This window comes from Agelaius phoeniceus, chromosome 2 (genome assembly GCF_051311805.1).
Source record: "Agelaius phoeniceus isolate bAgePho1 chromosome 2, bAgePho1.hap1, whole genome shotgun sequence".
Taxonomy (NCBI): domain Eukaryota; kingdom Metazoa; phylum Chordata; class Aves; order Passeriformes; family Icteridae; genus Agelaius; species Agelaius phoeniceus.
In genome coordinates, this window is record NC_135266.1 from 58,475,756 (window position 1) to 58,500,797 (window position 25,042).

The 25,042-nt window shown below is 38.0% G+C and overlaps 1 protein-coding gene across 5 annotated transcripts in view; it reads right to left on the reverse strand.

The window, feature by feature from the left end:
* Positions 1-25,042, reverse strand: part of PCDH17 (protocadherin 17) — an 89,759-nt gene that overhangs the window by 63,860 nt on the left and 857 nt on the right. For 4 of the 5 annotated variants that reach the window (XM_077173646.1, XM_077173647.1, XM_077173644.1 and 1 more), the window contains exon 2: positions 20,498-24,007. In XM_077173646.1, coding sequence (XP_077029761.1) covers positions 20,498-23,125 — 2,628 coding nt within the window. In that variant the 5' untranslated portion in view covers positions 23,126-24,007. The remainder of the gene's footprint in view (positions 1-20,497; positions 24,008-25,042) is intronic. The other variant, XM_077173645.1, reaches the window with a different exon arrangement.

Genomic DNA, 25,042 nt, shown 5'->3' on the forward strand with positions numbered 1-25,042 from the left:
CCACTTTAGAGAAGTGGCCCTGGTTTTATGGCTCATTTTCACAGATTAGTGGAACCAGCTAATTTCCAACGAGAGAATGCTGTTAAACCATTCAACAGGTATTCTTTTTTAACAGTTGCGGTAACAGACCTTTAGAAATATTTTCTTCTACCTATCTGTTCTAATATGTGACTCTGGATCAAATATGAAATTTTATGAACACCGTCATTAGTGTAATGTTGCAGAAAAATGTCTGAGGATTTCTGTACAAGCATTTGATACAGCTTTCTCAGAAGTTGAAGCTCATTAAAAAAAGCCATTTAAAAAGAGGTCAGAATGCATAGGAACCTTTCAAAAGCTGCAAAAATTTAAAAAGAAAGGGTTACATCCTTTCAGAAAATATACAGTTAGATTTTGTTACCTTTTACTTCAGTGAATTGAAGGAAAATAAAAGAAGAGGCAAATTAAACCTGTGAAAAATATACTTTTCATAGAATCATAGAACAGTCTGGGTTGGAAAAGACCTTAAATTTCATCTCTCCATAATGGATAGGGATACCCATTCTCTCCCCATAAAGGGTAGGGATACCTTGCACCAGTTCAGGTTGCTCAAAGACCCATCCAACTTGGTGTTGAACACCCCCAGGGATGGAGCACCCAGAACTTCCCTAGGTAACTTGAGCTGGTTGGATTTTCTGGTATGGAATTTCAAATGTGACAATATAATTGCTAAAGTTCAATAATGGGACTTGGAAAATCATTAACTGGACAGTGTTTTCATGAACAGCACATAGAATATCTTTCCAAGTGCATCAACTGTCAACAAAACTATTCAGTTTATTGAACCTGTCAGGACTTGTATATTATGACCACACGAGGACCTAGATAAACTAAATTGTTGCCAAGTATAGGTCTCACATGGTATATTTGGAATACTAAATTTTATAGATTCAGAAATAAAACCATTCGAAAGTTTGAAAGTCAACTGTTAAGTTTCTGCTAATTAATTCTGGAATGGCTATAGTTTCCAAAAGTTTAATTTAGAGAAAGGATAATGAAAAATTATAGCCAAGAACAGAGTATGAGAAACAAATTCTTCATAGGATCCATTAACCTTAAATAAACCCATAAGAAAAAAACCAGTAAAAACCTCATCACTGGAAACAGCTTGAACCAGCCTAGGCCAAGCATTACACAATGAATTATGAAGAATATTTTTAGCAATGGGCTATATTAATCTCTTATCCTTTTTTTATCTTTTCATAGATTCATATTCACAAGGTATATGTGTTTACTTCTGTTGAAATATTATGCTATTTTTATAGATACAAAGGAGTCCTACTGTGGCTCTGCACTCACTATTTTTTTTTAATTCAGGATTAGAATTACAGCACCGTATTAATCAATCAGGTTTCAAAAAATCTGCTATTGCTCATTAAGAGAACAGTACACAACTTCACAAGTCTTCTGCTTTCAAGAATTGCTGCAAAAAGCAGACTGTTTCTTAAAAATTAGATGTTCCTTGCTATTTTTCTCTTTCTCTTTACTTTTTAATAAAAACATTTTTATGCCACAGTTTTGAAGATTTCTAGCAATATTTAGTGTATTCCATACTGTTTGAATAAAATTAGAGATTTTTTTTAAAAAAGAATTTGCAACTCAACAGGTCTGTCTATAAGAAAAAAAAAATCATCAATGCCTACAAAGAAAAAGAGGAGGTCAGAAAGAAAGAGACAGGGACAGAGAGAGAAATTCAATATTTAAGTATTCTTGACAAATTATGCCTAGAAATAATTGTCATATAAGGGAAAGATGTACTCTAAAATATGAAAAAAAAGACTTAGACATTAATCAGATTTATGAATATTAGACGACTAGAATATTCATAATTTTTTCTGAGAATTACAAGAAGAAGTATCACATTTTCTGAAATTATTTAATGCAGCTCCATTTTATGTAGGTGTTCATACCTGGAACTATAATAAAGCAAAATGTCTTTGCTGACTCTAACTTCTTTTTAATTAAACATTAAATGCAAAAATGAAATGAAACATCTCTCACCTTTATCAGACTGCCACTTAATATCTAATTCAAGCATCTTCTGTGCCTTTTCTTTAAAAGCTGAATTCCAAGTATTCACCCTTCCCCCATGAAACAAAGATCTTATATAATGGCAATCTCTTCTGGAGGCAAAAGAATTGTATTCTGCCAAATTGAGTTTTGAAAGAGCAGACAATTGTCTTCATTTTGTTAGGAACAGTGTGGGTTCAACATAGTACAATTTTCGCAAAGACTTCTCAGTATAAGACTGCCAGTGAGTGTGTATAGTTAGCCTGAAAAAGTAGTTTTTGCCTCCACAAGATTTACTTCATTAAGAAAATTTGCTATCCCAATAGCAAAAACAAACAACAACAAAACCAAAAACTGGCCATAAACCTCTCATAGGTTATTCTACTCCTTTCAAAGACAAAATTAAATAGGCTATTAAAAAAAAATATTATCCCACTATGTGCTCTCCGCTCTCATTCCTTTGAAAATGCTTTTGATATATAATTTATATGACTTGTACATATTTGGGAAATTTCACACTTGCTGCAAGATGTGTATTTTGGTGTTAAAAGTCCTACAGTGTGTTTATGTGAATTTTTGACATATATAGCATTCTTCAAAAGCACATTGAAAACACAGGGCAGTAAAAACAGTCAAATGCACAAGGCAAAATCATTCATGAAGCTGCTGTACTCTTTCTTAAAGTGTTGGCTGGTGGCTCATGTTTTCTCTTCCTCTTGAAAGAGAAAAGCAAAACTGTGAGAGGAACAGGTCTTGAGCTCTTCAGTCAATTGCACAGTGACTTCTGAAAAGTGAAACTCTGAGGACAGACACTACCATCCTCTCCCATAAGCAAAGGAATGCAGGTCTCCCTGTATAAATGCCTAATCCTGTTTTCACTTAGCAAGTACCATATTTGTTACCAAAATAAATTATTGTTGATTTATTGATTAGGGTGTCATGCTAAGGCATTGTAGATTATTTCAGTTGTTTTCACTATTTGTTTAATGAAATTAACTATTTTTTAAATTTTTACAAGAGTTTATTCTGCAATGCATAAGACACTAAAGATGGCAGAAGCCTGGGCTGTGGGAATTTAACAAAGTGCAAGAATTAGAAATCACAAGGCCCAGACAAGGTTCCTCTCATCTCACTGATGACTGCACCAAGTCAGAAGACTGAAGAAGCTAAACAGGTCACTATAGAATGACAGAATTTTAAGTGATCCAGGTAAAAAAAGTAGACCTGAGTGACATTCAAAAGATGAGGTGAGACCAGACCCACATCAGACTTTCTGATATGAAATAAAAGATTTAAGCATTTCAGGAACAAGCTTGTCTCTTTGTCGGCAGGGAAGTCAGCTCAACAGAAGCCTTCAGCTTCTCTACCAGTGCAGGATGTGTGTTTAAGGTCAGACATCTCTCTCTAAGAAAAATATGACGAAGAAAAACTATGGAAACTAAACCCAAAACTAAACCCCTTTTCTCCCATGGAAAAGGGAATCAAGATTTTCCAGACAAAACTCAAATTGCTGGGTTTTTTACAATGAATTCAGGTTTCTGAGACTTATTTTATTTGGCACTGGAGAAACATGAAGTGCAATGAAATTAGCATGATCCCAGAAGAGAATGTGGAAAGTTGTCAAATGTGACTATGAAAAAGGAATTGTAATATGAGTTCTGAAGTTGTACTACATTTTGGAGAAGATGCAAGATAAGAATGTAGGAAGAAGTGCCAAACATCACACCACAGAAAGAGCTCAAGCTGAAAGTACAATAACATTATCACAGCGTCAATAAATAAACATAATGAAATTCATGACACATTATTGCATTGCTCTGCACTGCCGCTATTCATTTAAAAATGATGAACACATTTAAAATAATTCACAACTTGTCAAATGCCTGTGAGCGCTGCAGTTAGACTGGTGTTGTAACAAGCATTTGTGAAGGTCTTACAAGAGAGCTTTACACAACTTATAGCAAAGTAAAGATGGAAGTATGGGAAGACAAAACAATAACTGCACCTGAATCTGCTAGTACAGTTGCATTCAATAAATTTACACTGCTCACCAATGATATGTACTTACTGAAGCTACTCTGTCAATAAAAACCACATTAAGAACCTTTTGAAAGAGCTTCCCTGTCAATTAGGATGTAGATACATTCTATCGCTCCAGTTTTCCTGTCAATTTAATATACTGGATCATATTAACAGTACTGGCTTGTCAATAAGGCAAATCCGAATCCTATTAATAGAGTTACAGTGCCAATATAATCGGCTTCCCATTTATTGAGCTTCCCAGTATTTGGGAAAGCTGTGAAATGGGATTATAAGGTTAGGTTACATACATCTGTCTCTATATTACATAAATATTTCAGGAATTATGTCCTGTTGTGTAAAGAAATACATGTAACCACTTTTTTCCATTACAAAAACTTCAGATGACAGAATAGTATAATAGTTTGCCATTGCTGAGAAAACATTAAATTATCCTCATTTATCACATTGTTTCCTGCTTTCACTAAGTAAAACTGCTCTTTTACTACACAGTCTACTTGTGTGCCACACATATAGAACTGCTAAGAGATGTAGGCACTTCACCCACCCCACTCTCCAAACCCCCCCACCCCCCCCCCAAAAGAAAATATCTGCTTCAGAACACAAAAGGAAAGAGATAAAATATATTTTGGAAACAAAATACAAAGCACTCCACAGTTTCGATCTGTATTTAGCCCTTGTGCTGTGCTGCATAGTCTTTGTGGAAATGAAACATGTAAGTATAATTCTAGTGTAACAGAAATCCCCAGAAATAATTACTAAAAGGTATTAGTTCATGAATTAAAAAATAGCAGAAATTCAGCAAACCTTCTATTTAATAGAAATCTTAATGAAGTTGAACATTAGTTGCTTTTAACCACATTCAATATGAAATAACTACTTTCACTGGATTAGTAGAACATACAAGAGACCGTTAAACCTGATTATATATTAAAAAAAAAGCAAAGAAAAGAAAAAAGTAATTGCATTAAAATATACTGGGTATTCTCTTACCAAATTACCTCTCTAAGTCTGACTTGAAAATATGGATTTAAGAAAACATGGTTCAAATATGACAGTTAAGGGTCAATGAATCAAGCTGCCCATTATATTTTCTGGTAGCAGATGGGTGCAATGAAACCTAATGATTGAATTTGAAACGCTTTAATGCTCCTTTTATCTATGGCTCCCACCATGTTGAGTCTACCTTAGTATTCCTAACAGATACTATGTTTACTGCATAACAGACTCAATTGCAATTAGCTAACCTGAATGAAATCTGCACTTATCACAATATCCAGCTTATTCTAAGAATATCATACCATGAACTCAAAATAACAATACACATAGGAGTGTGTCTTTGATAGCATTTGTTGGTTGGATTTCTTTTGATTTTTCATGTTAAATATGAAGTCCAGAATTTATAGGAAATTTAAAAATAAAGGGAAAACTTTGGAAATATTGCCTTGAAATGTAAGGATATGATCAAAGTATTTGTTTAGAATTTAAAAATATTTAGAACCCATTTCTCTGCATAAGAACAATTGTATTCTTTCTTTCTTTCTTTCTTTCTTTCTTTCTTTCTTTCTTTCTTTCTTTCTTTCTTTCTTTCTTCTTTTCTCTCTCTTTCTCTCTCTCTTTCTGTCTTTCACATTCAATGTTGATCTCCTGGTTTTATTTTTTTTTTAATTTTGAGACACATCTGAAAGTTCTTACTTAGCAGAAATTCTCAGTGAAGCCAGTGAATTTTTTTCCTATTCTTACCACTGCTGATTTCCTGTTTCTAAGAGCAACATAACCCAAATATTTTCTGAACAGATAAAAGCTTATAAACACCACAGTACTAGATGGTGGAGAAGGAGAACAAATTATGGCCTTTAGAAACTGTTAATCTGTTTTGTACTTATCATATTTAGTAAGGAGAAAACAGAGACACTGGATATTTAAAATCTGTTAACTTTGTGTTAACATCTATCCAGTATGTTTACCTTTTTCTGTCCAACCCACACTCGCACTAAAGGCAACAATAAAACTCCCACAAAGCCATGACCTGAGGTCCAGTGAAATCAATGGGTGTTTTCAAACTGGTTTCAATAGCCCTTGGATCAGTCTGCTTACTTCAATTACCAGCTAAGCGAGCCTTTACATGGTGTGCTACATTCCCACAGATACATATGTTGTATGCTGAAGAAAGTTGCATTTGAACAGATTTGTAATGGCAGTGACAGGGAAAGGTGATTAGCTAGGCAGCAAATGCTGTATGCGGCACGAAATTCCAGTTCTGTGTTTCTTCCCTACTGAGTGAAAGAAATTAGCAACAAAGATGGAGCAGGATTTGGTTCTGAAGCCACCCTGCCTGCACAGAAAACACACACAAAGAGGAAACACTGAAGCTTTCTTCCTAGGTGGCGATCAGAAAAAAAGGGGTAAATCTAGATCACCTCCTTTTCTTTAAAGCTGCCGCCTTATCCCCTTTTTCTTTCTAAAATCCCACACCAGAAAAGCAATGATTCCCTTAAATTCCCTAGGAATTCAGAAAAATATCACAGATGTTAATACTTACATTTCAAGTTTTTGTTTAATTTCTTATTTAGGTCATGCAACTCTTTCTTTCAACTTTTTTCTTAGAAATACTCAACAAGTTATTTTCTAAACATTTTGTGACAAGATACAAAGCCCTACTTTCACACAAATACCTTTGCATAATTATTTCCTCTAAGCACTAGGAAAGCACTAAATATGCTGCCAAAATAATGGCTGAATTTATGACAGAATAGTAGATCATCAAGCTTTACAGACTCACACGGCCATGCAAGGAGATTTTCAACTGTAAAATGGTGATGAGTTGATTTATTATTTGTGACATAAGATAAATAATTTAGGCTTGCACAAATTTAGCAAGAGGTTCTGTCCCTAAATATATTTTAAAGTCATAACAGTCATGTGTCTATGATGAGGTACCTCATAAAATGGAAAGTTTGACTGAATACACCATTACACCATGAGCATAGTAGCGGTGGTCAAGTAGACTTGGACAGAAAAAAAAAAAATAAGGCTATTCTTATACAGGGCTCTGTGCATGCATCCACAACTCTGTAACTTCAGTGTTAACTTACAGTCTTCTGATAGTACTGTATATTAAATTGATTCAAAACAAGTAAAATAAAAATTTGCTACCTTTCTTTATAGGATCACCTCATCTAGGACACAACACCCACAACACAGGTAATCTCTAACTTCATAGGCATTTAAAAGCTGATTTTGACCTGTAAGTTCTTAAAAGACTGGGAAAATTGTTCTGGAATGCCCTTCTCATTATGGCTTGCCATATCAAGACTCTGAAATCAGATCTTTCTGTAAAATTAAGAAGATCCACATAAGATATTTTCTTTGCAAAGATTCCAGGATTAGATAAAGTCATCGTTCTGTTCCAAAGCAGTGTTGGTTTGTCAATATCTAGGACACTGCTTCAGGTTTCACCGGGGATAGAGTGACTGAACATGAATGCTAATATTTGACTGAGGGGTTTGTTAGAACACAGGGATTTAATTATGGACTTCCTCTCTAATTAGCAGGATGCTCAGCACCAGTATGTGAGCACTTTTTTCCAAAGTGGAATGCATCGAACATCAACTGAACGATGCATATATATTTTACTTTTTAAAATTTTATTTATGACCTCTCAAAGAAATTAGTTAATGAAACCTTCTCTAAATAATGCCCACATCACAGATGTCCCCAAGTTGACATTCAGAAGTGGCATATGTGGAAACCTCTTTCAAACGGGGAAAAGAAAACAAAACACTCCTGGTGCAGTGCAAGAAAATTCAAACAAAAGTTCATGCAAAATGTAAAATAAATAACTTGGGATTGTTCATACTGCTCTTCCTGGATACTCAAACCAGATCATATGTAACACAGACTAATGCTGCTCCCTGCAGGTGGATCATGAGCCCATGTGAAGCCACACCAACTTCCAACTTCACTGGAATTCAATATGGAGTTAAGTGCTTAGCTGCAGAGAGTGATCTCCAGGAGCACCGCCTTTGCATGCAATTCATGTACTCATATGCTCTCAAAACTTGTTTACAGGTAGAAAAACACACTGGAAGATGAATTATTTCCATGGGAATTTGTTAATTTATATAATTTCAGGGCCATCTTTGTTTACTGGTGTTTCATACATTGTGTTATTTGGAATAAAACAAAAGGGATAAAATATTAAGGAACTACCTGCGGCTTTATTAATGTCTTGATAAATTCCTAAGAATTATTAAACTTGAATTTGTTTGGTGTTTTTATTTAACTCTTTTGAGGCATAAAGCAATAAAATACAAAATATCCTTCTAAGCAATGCTGAAATCAACAGCAAAATCACCCACTTTCCATGAAAACAGAAGTGGTATCTTGCTCCTAGGATGCTGTGGATCACACTTCAGCACAGAGACTTTGCAAGGCAGTGGTATAGCATCGTAGCCCTAAGGGTTTATAGTAGCATTCCTTCTTTAACCTTAGCCACAGGATAATAACCATCACCAATATAATGATAGTCCAAGCTACCAGTAACCTTAAGAATGTGCAAGGAATAGACTGGCAGGAATTAATCTGCCATTTCATATATCTGCCCAAGGGAAGCATTGTAATTGCAAAAATTTACTTTTAGACTGCTGAGACTCATAGTAATTATGTTTCTTTTTTAATAGAAATAGCCACAGGTAGTAACAAATTGGGTTTTGAGATGGGGAACTGGGCATGCATTCTAACCCAAATTACTATGTAATTGTCTTTATTATAAAACACTATAGAAAACCCAAAACTTAAATCAGAACAAAAACTTTCCCTTAAAAATGTTCTCCTCCCATGGCTATTCAGCATGTGTGCCTATTTCTTCATTCACAGGTATCAGCAAGATAAGTATAACTGCAAGTGATTCATCTAAATATTTTTGCAATTGCTAAGCAAAATTCCCAAAGCTTACATTTGTTTAATAGAAACAGCTTCTTCTTGCTTTACAAGTAGGTCAAAATCTGGAAATCCAGATATTCATTCCTAAGTTTCCTTTGCCAATATCAGGGGATGAAAGAAAGTCTATTTGTGGTCTATACATATATTAAATGAACTGAAATTGAAGTTCTCTTCAAAATTCTGGAAGGTTGTTTGAAATAAATGAGCCCAGGAAAATACTTAAAATTAGTTATTTCACACTTGAAGGAATTATTATTTTGTTAAATCACATTGTTGCAATAATGAGAGATATACTTTTGGGAAAGATCATGTATGTGATGCCAAATGAATACATAATATAATAAATTGAGACAGTTGCTTCTGCCCCTTGCAATACTATCACCTGTTACACCTGAAAAGAAGCTACATGTGGTTTAAATAGACAAAATACATGTTCAGATTTAGACAAAATTTAGACTGTATATTGAAAGACATAACAGACAACATCTTGTTTTCACCTCCTTTTCACCCAACAGCTACAAAGCTGACTGATATATTTCTCGCCTTGGAGTTATGAGATGCAAATTATCATGTGCTTTTTAATAACTAATGCAGGCTATGGAATCAGTTAAGTGCTGCTTCTTTTCACATGTTGCATGAATTATACTTCCTTTTAATCATCACTCTCAATCCTGAAGTTTGATAGCAGGATTCCATCACGAAGTGGAAAATTAGGTCCTTCCTTACCAATACTCTTGCCTCAGGAAAAAAAAATGACAACATCATTTGTCTCTAAACTTGATGCTTTCTAGTTTGCAGCAAAAGGTGCATGTTGACAGCATCTTCCAAAACACTGCTACACAGCTCTGTACAGATCATACACAATATTAAAAAAAAATAAAAATAGATGCACATTGCTCATTAATAATGCTTTTTATCCATCTAGATGGATCTTTTGATTCCATTCTGCTCTCTTTTCTGAATATATCCATGTATGCATGTGTACACACAGTTGCATATCTGGCCCATAGCCTAGAAATATAATAGTTTCTAAGCTGTCTGTCTGTCATTTTAAAAAGGCTTTTAATTTCATTATTTCCCAAGCACTCTGAATTCCACTATATCCTTATTGTCATTTGATCCACTGAAATGTTGAAGAGATCACAGAAGAACACACTTGGTACTTTACAGCTGTGGCTGGATAATCTGGCTCATGATCATCAAAGCTGGATTGTTTTTATGATCTTCAAATCTGCATATCAAATTACTCAAGTCTCTGCAAGAAAGCAAGACATCAGGACTATCTCAACAGAATACGAGAAAATGTAGTTGGAGGCTAAGTGAAACTAACAGCTTTTGCAGCTTTGCAGCATTCTTAAAGCAAAGGAGAGAAGCAACAGGGAGCAGTTCAGGTAACACAGAATAACAGATTCTGGGCTGAATTCTGCACATACTTATGCACATCAGCAACCCCACACCTGTAAATGATCCATTTAATTTTATGTTTCTAATTTTATGTTGACTTAGATTAAAATGATCACTGATTACGTGTTTTAAGGATCCTACCCTGAAAGAAATATTATTAATTTAATTATACATATATATTTCCACAGGCCTCAAAATTACTCATGCACTGACGAAGGACATGCTTTTTTCTAGATTTGCACAAAAAGAGCATTTTTGACTCTGCTGGCAGCCACTCAAGTGCTGAATCTGAGGTACATCGTTAAGACAATGTTCTTTTCTTTGTTACTTTTAAAATTTTATAGAATTTAAATATTTTCATTAAGAATTAATGAACATTTGTTTAGCCCATTTCAGCTTACCTTTTTTTTAAGCTGATTCCTAGCTAAACAATCATAAGTGGTTGCTTAGCAATCAGCGAAGAGTGAGACAGAAATATAGTAAGTAAAGAAACTGACTGACATGTTCTGTGTTTGAATCATAGCATTCAGTAAAAACAACAGAATAATACAGGAGAAGTTTTAAACAAAATTCTCTTAATAAAAGAATACACAAAACTGTCTTTGGGAACAAATTATGCATTTAAAAGCTACAAATTGTTATTCACATGTCTGTCACTATAAAATATTCCTGTAGCTATTATTAAAAATACATTAAAATCCTTCAAATGTTCATGAAACCATTATTTACCTTTTGTTTTAATTCAATTGTCAACTGTGCTTCCAATGATTTTAAAAACAGTATATATCTACAAAGCAAGCAAGAGTTTACAGCTTTGAAGACTTGAAATTGATTTTTAATGCACCAGCTTTCAAACACTACAAAGGCTGCTCTCTGCTGATAAAGACAGTAAACAAGAAATTGTCCTTTAAATGTTCCCTTTAATGTTTTTCTTTAATTAAAAATCAATCAAAAAACATTGCCACATAAAAAAATTAAAATTAAGACATTAAAAATGCTTTATGTTTTTGACACACAACACAGTCAAACTAGAATGAAAACTTATGATGTTACTTTTGTTTACTTGTATTAGTTTAGACTTTTTTTTGCATTGTAAACATTGTTAATCAAAACATAAAAGCATGTAAAAGTAGTTTATCACTTCACTCAGGTCTCTTTATAGAGTAGAAATGTTAAAATATGATGAAATTAAACTAGAAATTATAAAAGTATTAAAGTAAAATACTTTTAAAACATTTTAAGATTATTTTAATACAGTTCTATCCTCTAATCGGACGGAAGCTTATTTATGTAGATTAGTTACATCTAGAGTCTCATTTATCTAACCTGTATTTATTCTTTGATCAAAAAGCTTGTTAACTTAAATGGCCTTTTATTGTTATGATTCATTTTCCCATAATTATGTGATTTAACTGTCTGATTTTTTTTTGTTTTAATAAATATATGCACATGCACCAATCATATTCAACAGTACTATGCTGGATGCTCAATGAACAGTAAGAGCCATTTCAATATAATAAAAGTGCCTGGAAGTGTTCCAGGAAAAGGCCTGGAAATATGAATAATCAGAGTGTCACTAGAACTAGTCCAGGCAATACACACATGTCATACACAGATCAGTAGATGGTCTGAACCACCCTCTGAAAATAGCTCTGCATGACTATCACTGCAAGAACCTACAAAGTGTCGAGTAGAGGTCTCACCCACACAGCTGAAATGATGCGTTTACATCCCATGACAAGAGTTTTCCTTTCCCTTTGGAGTTCTCCTTTGGCAGGCCGCAGGGACTGCAGCACAAAGCCACCCAGCAGGGAACAGGATGAGATTAGGAACTTTTCTGTTACGGGTTAAAGTACTGTATGAATGTGAGAAACTCTGATCTGATACATATGCCACAAAGCCAGTAGAAAGGTCCATGGCTAAAATCAAATATCTTAATTTGAAGGACTTAACATGTCTAGATTGCTTATACCTTATTCTATTGAAAATAGACCAGTATGGGACTGATGGTCATGAGGGTTGGAAAAGGAGATACACCCTCAGTGAACCAAAGTGAGATATAAATTGATCTTTATGCTGTTCCTCTGGACAAATAACACTAGAACCTGACTGAAACTATAGAGTTTTGTCTTTGTATGTAGAGGGACTCCTCAGTTTTCAGGACAAAAAAAAAAAAAGAGATTTCAAGCAAGTAAATGAATTGATCTGGTACCTTTCCCTACAGGTAATACCACTCCCGAGTGGAAGCAAGCCAGTAGCAGAAAGAGATGGTTCTTGTGTGACCTTATTAAGAAGGAAATGTATCAGTAGCCTGTGGGATTTAGCTAGAAAATATATGACTGCTCAAGAAGGTTATTTAAAGCACTGTCTAATATCCTAATTAACAGGGACATTCATAAGAATTTGCTTCTTCTTGAATGTAGTACTTAATACTGAGTATTTTATCAAAACTGCTTAATAATTTACTTTTTTTTTTCTTTCTCATAGGATTTACAGTAATTAATCCAGAATCTTCTTCTGTTAAAAAAAAAAAAGTCAACAGCAGCAGACTGAAAAACAGAGGTTGCTCTATGACAAATAGATTAGTAGGGCTTAGAATGCACCCTGGCTAAGAATTATGGCAGCTGCACATTACTCTGTTTCATCTCATCAACAAAAGCAGTGACTTGTTAATATCCTTGATGCTCCATTAAAAACTTAACAAATAAAACACTTAAACTCAAGGAACTTTTTTCCCCAGTAATTTTACCACTCTCTTTCTAGTACTTTTTTTCTATTACTTTTCTTTTTCCTCTTTTTTCTATTAAGGCAAGAGCCTGCAGTCCCCTGAGAGTTTTACTTGTTTCCCGTATTTTTGAACACTTAAGCATTAATTTTACCACTTCTGTTAAAGCTGAAGTAGCCATACAATTGAAAGCATAAAGCTTTCAGGCTGTCTGCTGCAAAAATTTGCCCCAACTGCTCCACACTGACCTTTTGGCATCAGAGGATTGCTTCTATAATTTAAAGATAAAAACAGAGCTGTATTTCTGCTCTGGTCAACAAATCCCTGTTTAAGTTCTCATCACTGAATTTTTTTACCTATTGGAAAACATTAATACTAGTGTCAAAATGCCTTTTCTTCATACATGCAGGTGCTCCTCAGGCTTGAAGAAGTATCTGAAGAATTCTGCCATGCAACATATATGTTTTCTTCAGATAAAACCAAAACCAAATAACAACCCATATACATGTAGAACGACTGCCTTGCCTAGCAAAACCTAAAACTAATTTAACTTGAGACTTTTAACTTGTGTAGAAACAACAAAAGAAAGAACAAATTAGGCATGATACTTGGAAACATATATGTAAATATTAGGTGATATGTTAATGCTTCCTGAGGAGGAAAGGTAGTGAAGAGAAAGAAAAAAAAAATGCTGGGGAAAAAAGACAAAAAAAATACTGTTTTTATTTTTTTTTTAATTGAATCACAGCTGGTTCACATCCAGATGTTGTGACTTGGGAGGAATTTTTTAATGATACTTTTGTCTTACCGGAGAAACCAGATTGTATCTATGCTTTCTTCATACCAAGTAATATTTGTGAATATTTCACACATACCTATTGCTAATTTTCCATGTAAAAATATTTAATAAGTTTTAATAATAATGCTGCATTATTCACAGTTTCAGAAATATATGAAAACGTGGCAGCATATGTTCAGCAATACGTTCAACGGAGTATTTGATTTCTTTTCCACTGTACACACGATTATTCTGGGTTAACCATCAGACTTGATGGTTTACCATTGGAATCCTGAAAGTATTGCACAACCTAAGCCACTCTATGATGCTGTGTTACACTTCACATCATAGCTACAAAAACATCTAAATTCCAGTCCCATTAATTGTTTGTAAAGATGGCATAAGAAAAAAAAACCAAAAAAAACCCCACCAAAACACTAAAACCTCAAAATGAAGGGCCCAATCATTCTATTCTTAGCTGCATTCCATAGAGGTCTCATCAGGATTCACTCTTGAACCACCAAAATCATTTATGAAGTCAAAATTATGCTATTGACCGAATTATGAGTAAGAACTGCCTTTTATCAACATGGGGAAGGATAATAGAATCTTGAGAAAATATGGTGTTATAGATAACTCTTCAAAGGATTGATCAGTCATTGAAATTGCACTGATAATCAGAAAATTGTAGGGATCTTTCCAGCTAAGTTTAGGTAGTGACAGTGAACACAAAGATGTAGAAAGCTCAGACATCTTTAAGAGCAGTTGAGAGCTGTGACACTCAATCTTATATAACTTGTTTCATGTCTTTTATAAAACAGCAAGTTCTACAGAGATATTATTACACTTATTTTTTTGTTAACAAGAATTTCTGTTCTGGAAAGACTGTTTCTTTTTCATAATATGTATATTCCACTTTAGATTCTTAATTTGTTTTTTTCTCTATTTTTTTATTGTTCTTTATTACAGTTCTTCATCTTGGAAAGTTCTTTAGATTTCAGATAGACCTGTATATCAAGAATGACCCTTCTAAAATAATAGTGCTATAAATATCACCAGTAAAGAACTCAGATCAAGACCAGAACAGATGTAACACAAAAAAGCAGTTCAATTCTGCTTCCTCTGTCTATTTCAGGAGCCTCTGCACATGCCACAGTGAGTGGTGTGTTGCCAGATCTGGTCCTAAAATGTATGTGTTTTGTGCCTCTATACTATGCAGTGCACATTGACCAAAAAAAAAATTAATCAAAGCTTCATGGACGTATAGGAAAGGTTTTGTTCTGAAATTTTTACGGAGTCAACTCTAGAATGGACTTCATCCAGTGAATGAAACTAAAGCTGCAGAACAATGCAACACCTTGTTCACAAATGTGCAATGTACAAAACCAGACTGTACACAAAACTGCAGACTGTATTAACAAAATGCAAGCATTCAAAGGAATTCTTTTTGCAAAACATCTAGCCTTGCAAAATACTATTAAAGCCACAATAATGATACCTAGGCAGGTAGTTCGAGAATTGCATGTCACAACTTAGTGTCTTTAGATACAGCCCTAGAATATGCAGCTGGGAATCTCTGGAATATATAGAGTACAAACCTGCAAACTTGCAAATGTTTAGTGCTCTAGTATCCTCTTGATGAAAAATGTTACCTTGTACTAGTTCTAGTGAGAACAGAGAATAATATTCCTCAGTTGAAGTAGGAGATATAAAAAAACATATATACCTCTGTTTTCAGATGGGAATTTAAATCGCTGAGGATGAGTGCAACTTCTCTGATCAAAGCTGCTTCTCCTTATATGCAGCAGCTGCAGATTTCCTTTTGTAATCTTGAAATTTCTGAGCAGAAGTTTCTCAAAGTATGAAATAGCTTATTTAAGACAGAGAAGCACTAATATGGCTCATGGGTTTTTTATTTCCCTTGAAGACTCTGTCTTCTTAGGTATTACCAGACACCTGGAGATGAAGCTGCACTGGGACTTGACACTAATCTATTGTCACATCATAAACATAAGGTGCCTGAAGTATTAAGAATGATCTGTACTTTATCTTGAAATGCTGTGGGAGTGCCTGGTACAGCAGATAGAGCGATCCCCAGCTTGAGAGCTTCTTTCTGCACATTCATTTTTAGCTGTTGTTTAACAAAAGCTGTGACCACCTCTTTTTTTATTCACACCCACCTTATTCCTGATACATTTACAAAACTCCCCAATTACACCACAAGTATAGCAATAAATAATTTCTAGGATGATCAACACTACTCTTGCATATTGCAGACAGTTTTCTACACTACAGATATTTCACGCTGAGGAATCTATTTCTGGAAGCTACTTGTGTATAGAAACTATTTGTTTTCCTTCATCCATCTACTCTTACCTATTAAAAATCAGCAAGAAGTTGTGATTTGTTCACACAGGGAAAGGCAAACTAACTAACTCAAAGTTTTGGTAGGAGAGATACACCTATATGTATGTTTGTATTTTTTTTCCTGATGTCTGCACTTCAAAATAAAGCAAAAAATTCTGTTTCTTTTAGTCAAATGAGTAGGTCACCACAATGAGATGAGCCAAATTTTCTTTAAGATCTAGAATGAACAGAAATCTTCTTTCAGCCATGTTGAGTTTCCATTTTCTCCTGCTTTCCTTCTTCCCAATAAAAATTAATATTTGGCTCTTAAGTGATTCAAAAGTCACATGGAATTATGACCCTGGCAATGAGAATTGTACAGCACTGCCCAATATTTAAATATTTGTAACAGACTTTTGCTTGAAAGCACTGTTTCTAAACTATCTTTAGAAAATGATTGCTGAAGAACAATAGAACATGGGTTGGTGAAGTGTAAATGTGTAACTTCCCAGTATGTTACCAAACACTTTTCTTAATGCACATCAATCTCAGGTGCACATCAAATCAGAAATTATCAATTTTCAGAGGGCCTAAAAACTTGCAAGTCTCTTGCACCAATAAAAGTTGAATGCATACAGCATCCTCGTCTGTCCAGCCAACATTTTATACATATATGTACGCATGCAGTTTAAATTATTCCATTTTTATGGTACTGAAGAAGTTCATAGACTCATATATAAGTAGTACAGGCAACTGTGGTACATAGGTGGATGCTGCAAAGTAATGAGCAAACACACAAGCTGTCAAATGGTGTGATTAGTGTGTAACACAAGTTACTTAAAGAGAGGCAAGATTGCACCACTCTTACCCATATCAGGAAGTATGTCATTCAACTGGTGGTCCTTTTGGGTCAGTCTGAAAGCCCTAGTCACTAAGTAACACTTTACTCCACAGGTATTTGTTGATTTAAATTGGGCTATCTGTATAGTAAAATACTTTCATGAGAAATTAGGGAACCATAAGGCTCATTGACTTCACCAGATCTTACTGGGAAGTGAAAAGAAAAAAAATATGCACTCCTAATAAGAGTGAGAAAATTTGAATCTTACTGAGAAAGAAATTATTTATTTGCTATTAAATATTTATAGAATCAATTGGAGGTACTAAGTAATAATATAATATTTAGCATGTATATACATCTCCATATAGTACGTACATATATATATACACACATATATATGTATGTATATATAACGTTTTAAAGATTATTGTGCCATTAAACATTTGCCAAGAAAACGAGAATGAAGAAATGCAATTCCATTGTATGAATTACATAGTATGGGATTATCATGTTTCAAAAATATATCTGTAAAAACTAATCAGAACATTTGTTAGAGAACCCTTACACAATTGTTAACCTTCCCTTTACTGAGGTACTGAAGAAAACTGCTTATCTGGATTGATTAACTAAAAGAGATTATAAAGCAGCTGGATTTTATTTTTTTTTTTTCCCCACTGCCTACACCCTTGACTCCTAACTGTGCAAGTTACATATGCAGACAGAGGTTTCTTGGAGTGATTCAAGATATAGTAGATCCAGAGAGAGGGCTGATCCTTTACTATTTCTTCTTAAGTCTGCAGTTTAAATTTTACATGAGGCAGAAGTACAGGACCAGACATAAAGTAGTGCCTACATTCTAAATGCAAATTTTATATAAAATTTACTCCAGGGATGTGGAGATGGAGAATACAAAATGTATTTTAGTAATGCAAAAGTACAGTGAAGAGGATCAATTTTCCCCTCTAGCTACTTTAAATCTGAGCCTTTTCTAAATAGAAACCAAGTACACTGTTTCTTACTGTGACTGTTTTGCCAATACAACTACAAAATATAGTATCAGTAAGTATGTTTGAACAGGCTGTACACTAGGTAGAACCAAATGTTTTCTAATCTACTGACTGGACCATGAAAACCTCCAAAACACTCTGTGTAGATAATGAGGGAAAACAAGACCAACATTAGATATATGAGTATATGTTATGAGGAGTTTCAGTTAGCATTTTCCATAGTTGTCATAATGAAAACTCTTATAGAAACCACAACACACTTTTTAAGGGAGGAAATTCCTCTTTTAGCTTTATATAGATTTCAGGGAAAAAAATCATGATTGATGTTATACAGTGAACACTGTAAAAAAAGAAGGAATCATATTTTCCATAGGGATTTACACTACAAGTGAAACTTTACTATTCAGTAGCATCAATACATTAATTAATTGCTTTATATAGACATTACATGGTTGTAGGAAAGTATAATTTTCTGTCTTTTAGTCACTATTACACTTGTCAGTAGGAAAAAAATGTGGAGTGTTTCTTTTTTAGCTTTCTGACAACTTCATTTTACAGTAAAAAAAAAAGTTGACATTACTTAAACAAGTGTCATGGAAAGTTATTTGTTTTTTAAAGCATGAGTAATAAATCAAATTATCTCTGGTTGTGCCCTAACCTAAACTCTTTCCTAAAGTGTCACTTTTTGTTAAAATCAATTTCAGATTTTAAGTATTGCTCCACTCACCTAATTGATAGCAACACAAATTCATGATAGGCATAAAATGAAATTGTTTCTGTGACACAAGTCAATAGCTTCTTGAGGATTAGTTTACAGTGACCTTGTAGAGGCAGGTTTTTTTTTTCTTTTTTTTTTTCCCAGTTATACGTGTTCAATTTCCAGGTCATTGATTACTTGAATTTTGGTTCTTCAATCTGTCAATTACCACTGGCCATTTCTATTCAGTTTAAAGTATTAGATACACCTGGCAAGTGGAACATTTGGCGTTCACAGATCACAGGGCATGGTAACTCCAAGGTATTATGAATCTTCTTTAGGTACATCAAGTGACTACAGTGCAACTTCTTTCCCACTAGCTGCATACACAAAATGAGTCTGTGTCAGTTCTGATACACTCAGCTCATTCCCCTATGACTCAGAACAGCATATCAGGAGAAGCACAGGATAAAACAGATATGACATTTCAAATATATTTAATAGTCATTATCCAGAGCCTGCTTTCAATCTGAACGTTAAAAATCACTTTGGAACATACCTGTAGTGTTTGAACATTAAGCTGCATTAATCATGAAGTAATACTTTAAATTAAATCAACTGGAGCCAATTTCTGCCCTCACCTTCACTCTGCAAGTTCACTGCTCTGAAATAAATCTTCTGAGTTTCGACTTTAAACTACCTGCTAAAAATTAAGTCATTCTTTGATTAGTATCCTATATCCAATGGTCCAAATTCTGCCATTTCTCACATTCACAAAAGTCAGTAGAGGACAGTGTGGATATGATTGGCAGCAAAATGCAGCCCGGCGACAATTTCTAAATGAGCTTTGGTAGAAGACAGAGTGTGTAAGTCTTTCACTATAAAGCAATCATCAATGTTGACTCAGGCTACTGGAAATCTGACTAGTTGTTTTGTTGGTTTATGACAGGATGTGAGTTTTGTTAACATTTGGAGGTAGGAGGAAGTTACCACATACATTTTCTTTCTATTTGACTAAGCAGAATTTTCAGCACTGAAAAATTGGTTGTTTATGGGGAGAGGAGGAGGCAATGGGGCCCCAGTGATACTGTCAAAAAATATATTTATGGATATATATTCTGAAGAAGGAAATTTAAAAAAAATTAAAACATACATCTTGGAATGATAGCTCATATTTATATACAAGATTGGAGGGCTATAATACACTGTTGCAATAGATGTCCTCAGTGTGCAACTTCTTCCCTGTCCTATTAGTTACTGCAGGTGGTAGGACCACTTGCCCTCCCTCTTCTCCACCCCAAACCAAAGAGTAGTGAAACCTGTGGAAGTGCCTACCTCTGTCTGACAGTCTCCTGGGAAAATCCCCCAGCATGCCTCAAATGAGCTAAATGCCTGCCCACACTCTCACATGCACCTCTTTGGCGCTGTCGTAACTCTGTCTGTGTTTCACTGGGTGTTTTCTTTTGAATCACATGGGAAACATCAATGAGACAGCAGAACCAGACCCACCAGATGTTGTCTGGTTCCACTTCCATTAAGTCCACCTCTCTTTAGTGACTTGTGTTGGTTCCTACAGTGGTGCCTTACAGCAGATTGCACTGCAGATAAAAGGGAAAATTAAACCAGTGTCTAAAGTGAGGTCCGGGGTATTCTAAAAGTCTCCTACCTGAATTATGGACATCCGGCTCGGGGGAGCCTCGCTGGCGTTAGTCCCTTGCCCTGTGAAGCTGGTGTGGCAGCCCACATGTCCCTGGGGTACAGTCAGGTTGTTGGAGGCGGGCTTCAGGTACATCACCTCAGACCTGGGAGAGCTGAGGGGCAGGCGGGTCTGGTAGTCAAAGTACATGGGTGAGGTGGCCAGGGATGGGCTGCTCACCACGTTCATGACATTGAGGGGACCCCGGCTGTCCTCGCCCTCACTGGGCACCAGCATAATGTCATTCTTGCTGATCTTCTTCTTCTTGCCCTTGCCCCCTCCACTGCCACTGCCTCCTCCTCCCCCGCCACTGCCTCCCCCTCCTCCCAGCTGAGGGTGGCTATACTCGGCAATGCGACAATTATAGGTGCGGATCTCCTTGTTCTCTCGCTTGCACTTCACAGCAATAGTGATCATGGCAGCCAGCAAGATGATGGAGACAGTGCTCAGTGTCACAATCAGCGGCAGCGACAAGTCCCAGTGCGGCCGCCGATGCTGCTCGCCGTTCACCTGCGGCTCGCCAGCCTCGGGCAGGGGCCCCGCCAAGGCCCTGACTATGAGCTTGGCCACAGCGGAGAGGCTGGGCTTGCCATGGTCACTGACTTTTACCACCAGTTCAGCCACAGGGCTGAGCTCCTCCCAGTAGGGGTGCAAGGTGCGTATCTCACCACTGGTGGGGTCCATCTCAAAGAGGTGCTCCTCATTGCCTTCCACAATCTCATACGTGAGGCGCCCACTCTCCCCAAAGTCACTGTCCAGGGCGCGGACGGTGCCCACGGGGTAGCCCACCCCAGCATTGCGTGGCACCTGCAGCTCAGCAGTGTCATTGATGAGGGCAGGCAGGACGATGAGGGGTGCATTATCGTTGACATCGAGCACGGTGACGCGCACTGTGGCATTACTTTCACGGTGGGGTGAACCCGAGTCTTTGGCCAGCACGCGGAACTCAAAGTGCTTTGTCTGCTCATAATTGAAGCTCCTCAGAGCGTAAATAGCACCATTTGTGGGGTTGACAGAGACATAGGTGTAGATGGAGACATCTCCCACATGCCCAGGCAGAATGGAGTAAGACACTGTCCCATTTTGGCCCAAGTCAGGATCCTGGGCCAAGACTGAGCCCAGGTACTCTCCAGGGATGTTGTTCTCAGGCACCTGCAACACATAAAGATTCTTGCTGAAGCGGGGTGGGTTGTCATTCTCGTCAAGGATCCGGACAGAAAATGACTTGGTGGAGTTAAGTGGGGGATTGCCCCCATCACGTGCCACAATGGTCACATTGTACTCATCCTGCGTCTCACGGTCCAGGGGTCGGTCGGTGACCACAGTGTAGAAGTTGTCATAGTTCTCCTCCAGGGTGAAAGGAACGGCACCAGGCCCGCCGCCACCGCCCAGCACCCGGCACTGGAGCTGCCCATTCTTGCCTGAGTCACGGTCGGTGACCCGCACCAGGGCAATGACAGTGCCTGGTGGGGCAGCCTCACTCAGAGCTCCCTGGCGAACGGAGACAAAGCCAATGGTGGGAGCATTGTCATTGCGGTCGATGAGGCGGACAGTGACCTTGCAGTGAGCAGGGATGGGATTTGGCCCCAGGTCCCGAGCTTGGACATCAATCTCAATGAGGCCACTCTCCTCATAGTCCAGGTTACCCTTGACACGGATGAGGCCGCTCTGTGGGTCGATGCTAAACAGGTCACGGACGCGCTCAGGTGCGTAGCCACTGAAGGAGTAGAGCACCTCTCCATTGGTACCCTCATCGGCATCAGTGGCGTTGAGGTCGATGACTGCCGTGCCTAGTGGCGCGTTCTCTGGCAGCTCTACCACGTAGGAGGCTGCTTCAAAGATGGGGCTGTTGTCATTGGAGTCAATGAGGCGCACATTGATCTGCACCGTGCCTGAGCGTGGTGGGTCACCACCATCCAATGCCGTCAGCACCAGGGTGTGGTGACTCTGCTCCTCACGGTCTAATGGCTTCTGGATGACCAGCTCTGGAAACTTTGTGCCATCACCACGGGACTTCACATCGAGGGAGAAGAGGCCGTAGTCGTCACGAGTGAGAAGGTAGGTGCGCAGACCATTGTCCCCAGCGTCTGGGTCGTGGGCGCTGGTGAGGGGGAAGCGGGTGCCTGGTGCAGCATTTTCAGAGATGTCCATGTCCACTTGGTCAGAGGGGAATGATGGTGCGTTGTCGTTCAGGTCCTGAATCTCCACTTTGATCATGCAGATCTCCTGGTCATTGGCGAACACCTCGAGGGACAGCTGGCACTTGGCACTGCGCCGGCACAGCGCCTCACGGTCAATGCGCTGCTTGGTGTAGAGCAGCCCGCTCTCCCCGTCCACGTCCAGGAGGTGCGGGGCTGAATTCTCCAGCACCCGGAAGGTGGACTTGGGGCCGCGGCCGCCCCCGGGGCCGCCGCCGGGAACGCCACGCTCCGCGGGCAGCATCCCGCCTCCCGGCGCGCCTGCCGCCAGCCGCGCATCGCGCCCGATGTTCCCGATGACCGTGCCCGCTCCCTGCTCCTCCGGCACCGAGTAATTCAGGTTCTTCAGCGATAGGGCGGGAGCCCAGCAGAAGAAGAAGCAACAAATGGAAAGGTACATCCCCGAGCAGGGGTGGGGGCGGCAGGAGCAGCAGCGATGACCAGGGTTATCCCCGTCTTCTTTGCCTCCTGCGCTGGGGTTGCTCTTCCTCCTCTGACGGCTCCTTCTTTCCTTCCTTTTTGGTTTTGATTTTTTTTTTCCCCTTCTCTTTCCCCACCCCTATATTTCAAGTTCTTGAACCTGTTGCTCTAAAACATCTGCAGAGACACAGGATGAGAGGCAGCAAATAGACCATGTAGCTCAGAGGGAGGGAGCAATCGGGGGGGTCGGGGGGAGGGGAGGGAGCAGCTTCGGCAGCGTTTCAGCAAGAGCTTGCCGTGCTTACAGTCCTCTCGCAGTTACTTCCTCTGTCCAACTTCGGCAGAGGGAGGGTTTCAAAAATCAGAAAATTTGCAAAAGATCTTCTCCTCCGGGCAGGCGATGTGTTCCCGATCCTTGAATCCCCGCAGATGTACAAAGAATAATAAAAATAATAACAATAATAAAAAAAAACGGCGGCAGTGGTTGTTGTTCTAAAAACGATCAGAAATATTTCTTAAATATGTGTATTTATATATACATAGAAGAAGGGGATGGTCACAGGTCTGTAGCAGAGGTAAAAAAGCTTATTTGCTACTCATCGCTTGTGATGCGATTGATGGAGTGGAGGGGTAGGAGAGAGACAGAAGGGGAAAAAAAAAAGTCTCAGCTTGTTGTTGAAGCCCTCTTCGTGTGCAGTGAGCGGCAGTGAAATGTCTGACTGCACCGCGGGGTTGTTGGTTTTCAGGGAGTGTTTTGCTGCATTTAGAGATCTAATCTTGCATTGCTTGCGGCGGAGAGCTGCATCTCGCTGCCGTCGGTATTTCCCCCCTCTCTGTCTCGTACACCCTGGGTCACTGTTTCCTTCCCGAATCAGAGGGAGAGGGAATGAGGATTGCAGGGCAAGAGGGGAAAACAAAACACATTAAAAAAAAAGCCCAAAACCCAAACCACTCCGCCCCCTCCCGCAAAAACTAGTGTTCAGATTTATAGCTTCCTTTCTCCCCCTTTACTACCAGCCTCCCACCCGTCGTTTTGGGGTGAAAAATTTAAGAAACCCACCAGTTCACCTTCATCACTAACAGTAAATATATATTTTGAGAGAAAGCTCAATCAGCAGCACGCTTGGGTTTCTTTAAGACAGGCCAGTAGCCGCCGCCACCACCACATCCTTTCTCTCCGTGTATCTATGCGTGTGTGCGTATGCGTGTCTGAGGAGCTGCACTTTTCTCGATGCAGTTTAATTCCAGTTTGCTTTTCTCTCCAGCCGAGAGGAAAGCAACAGGCAACCCATAGCTGGACGCATAGATTTATTAAAAAAAAAAAAAAAAAAAAAAAAAAAAAGAAGCAAGAGAGGGGGTGGGAGGGCGGGGGAAGAAAGAAAAGCCACCACACATACACACACACACACACTCTCTCTCTTTTTCTTAGTCTCGCTAAAAGGGAAACAGTCTCTGTATTCACAGGGCTGCGCTATCAAGTGCCTCTCTTTTCTTTCTATTCAGCGTCTCCTTCCAATGACACTGCCGCCTAGCCCTCTTCATTTAGGGGAGGTGAGAAGAGGAGGAAAAACAATCCTGGCGATGAATAAAGTGGGAGATCTTTTAATCGATTAACTCGCGTATATTAAAACCTATACAGTTCCGCGATCAGTGTGATGCATTTTTTGCAGTCCTTTCAAAGCTTTAACAGTCTCTCTGAGCATCTTGGTACAGGGGAGAAGAGCGGCAGCAATGCCAGATGCGTTGCCCCTCTCTGATATACACCTTTCCTAGTGATACAGTGTATAGGTAAATACTGGGGAAGGGTAGCAAAATATTATTTCAGGTTCTTTTAACAACCTGAAATAAATGAATGGCAAATCCAGAAATGCAGGTGTTTCAATCTGCTTGGATGAGT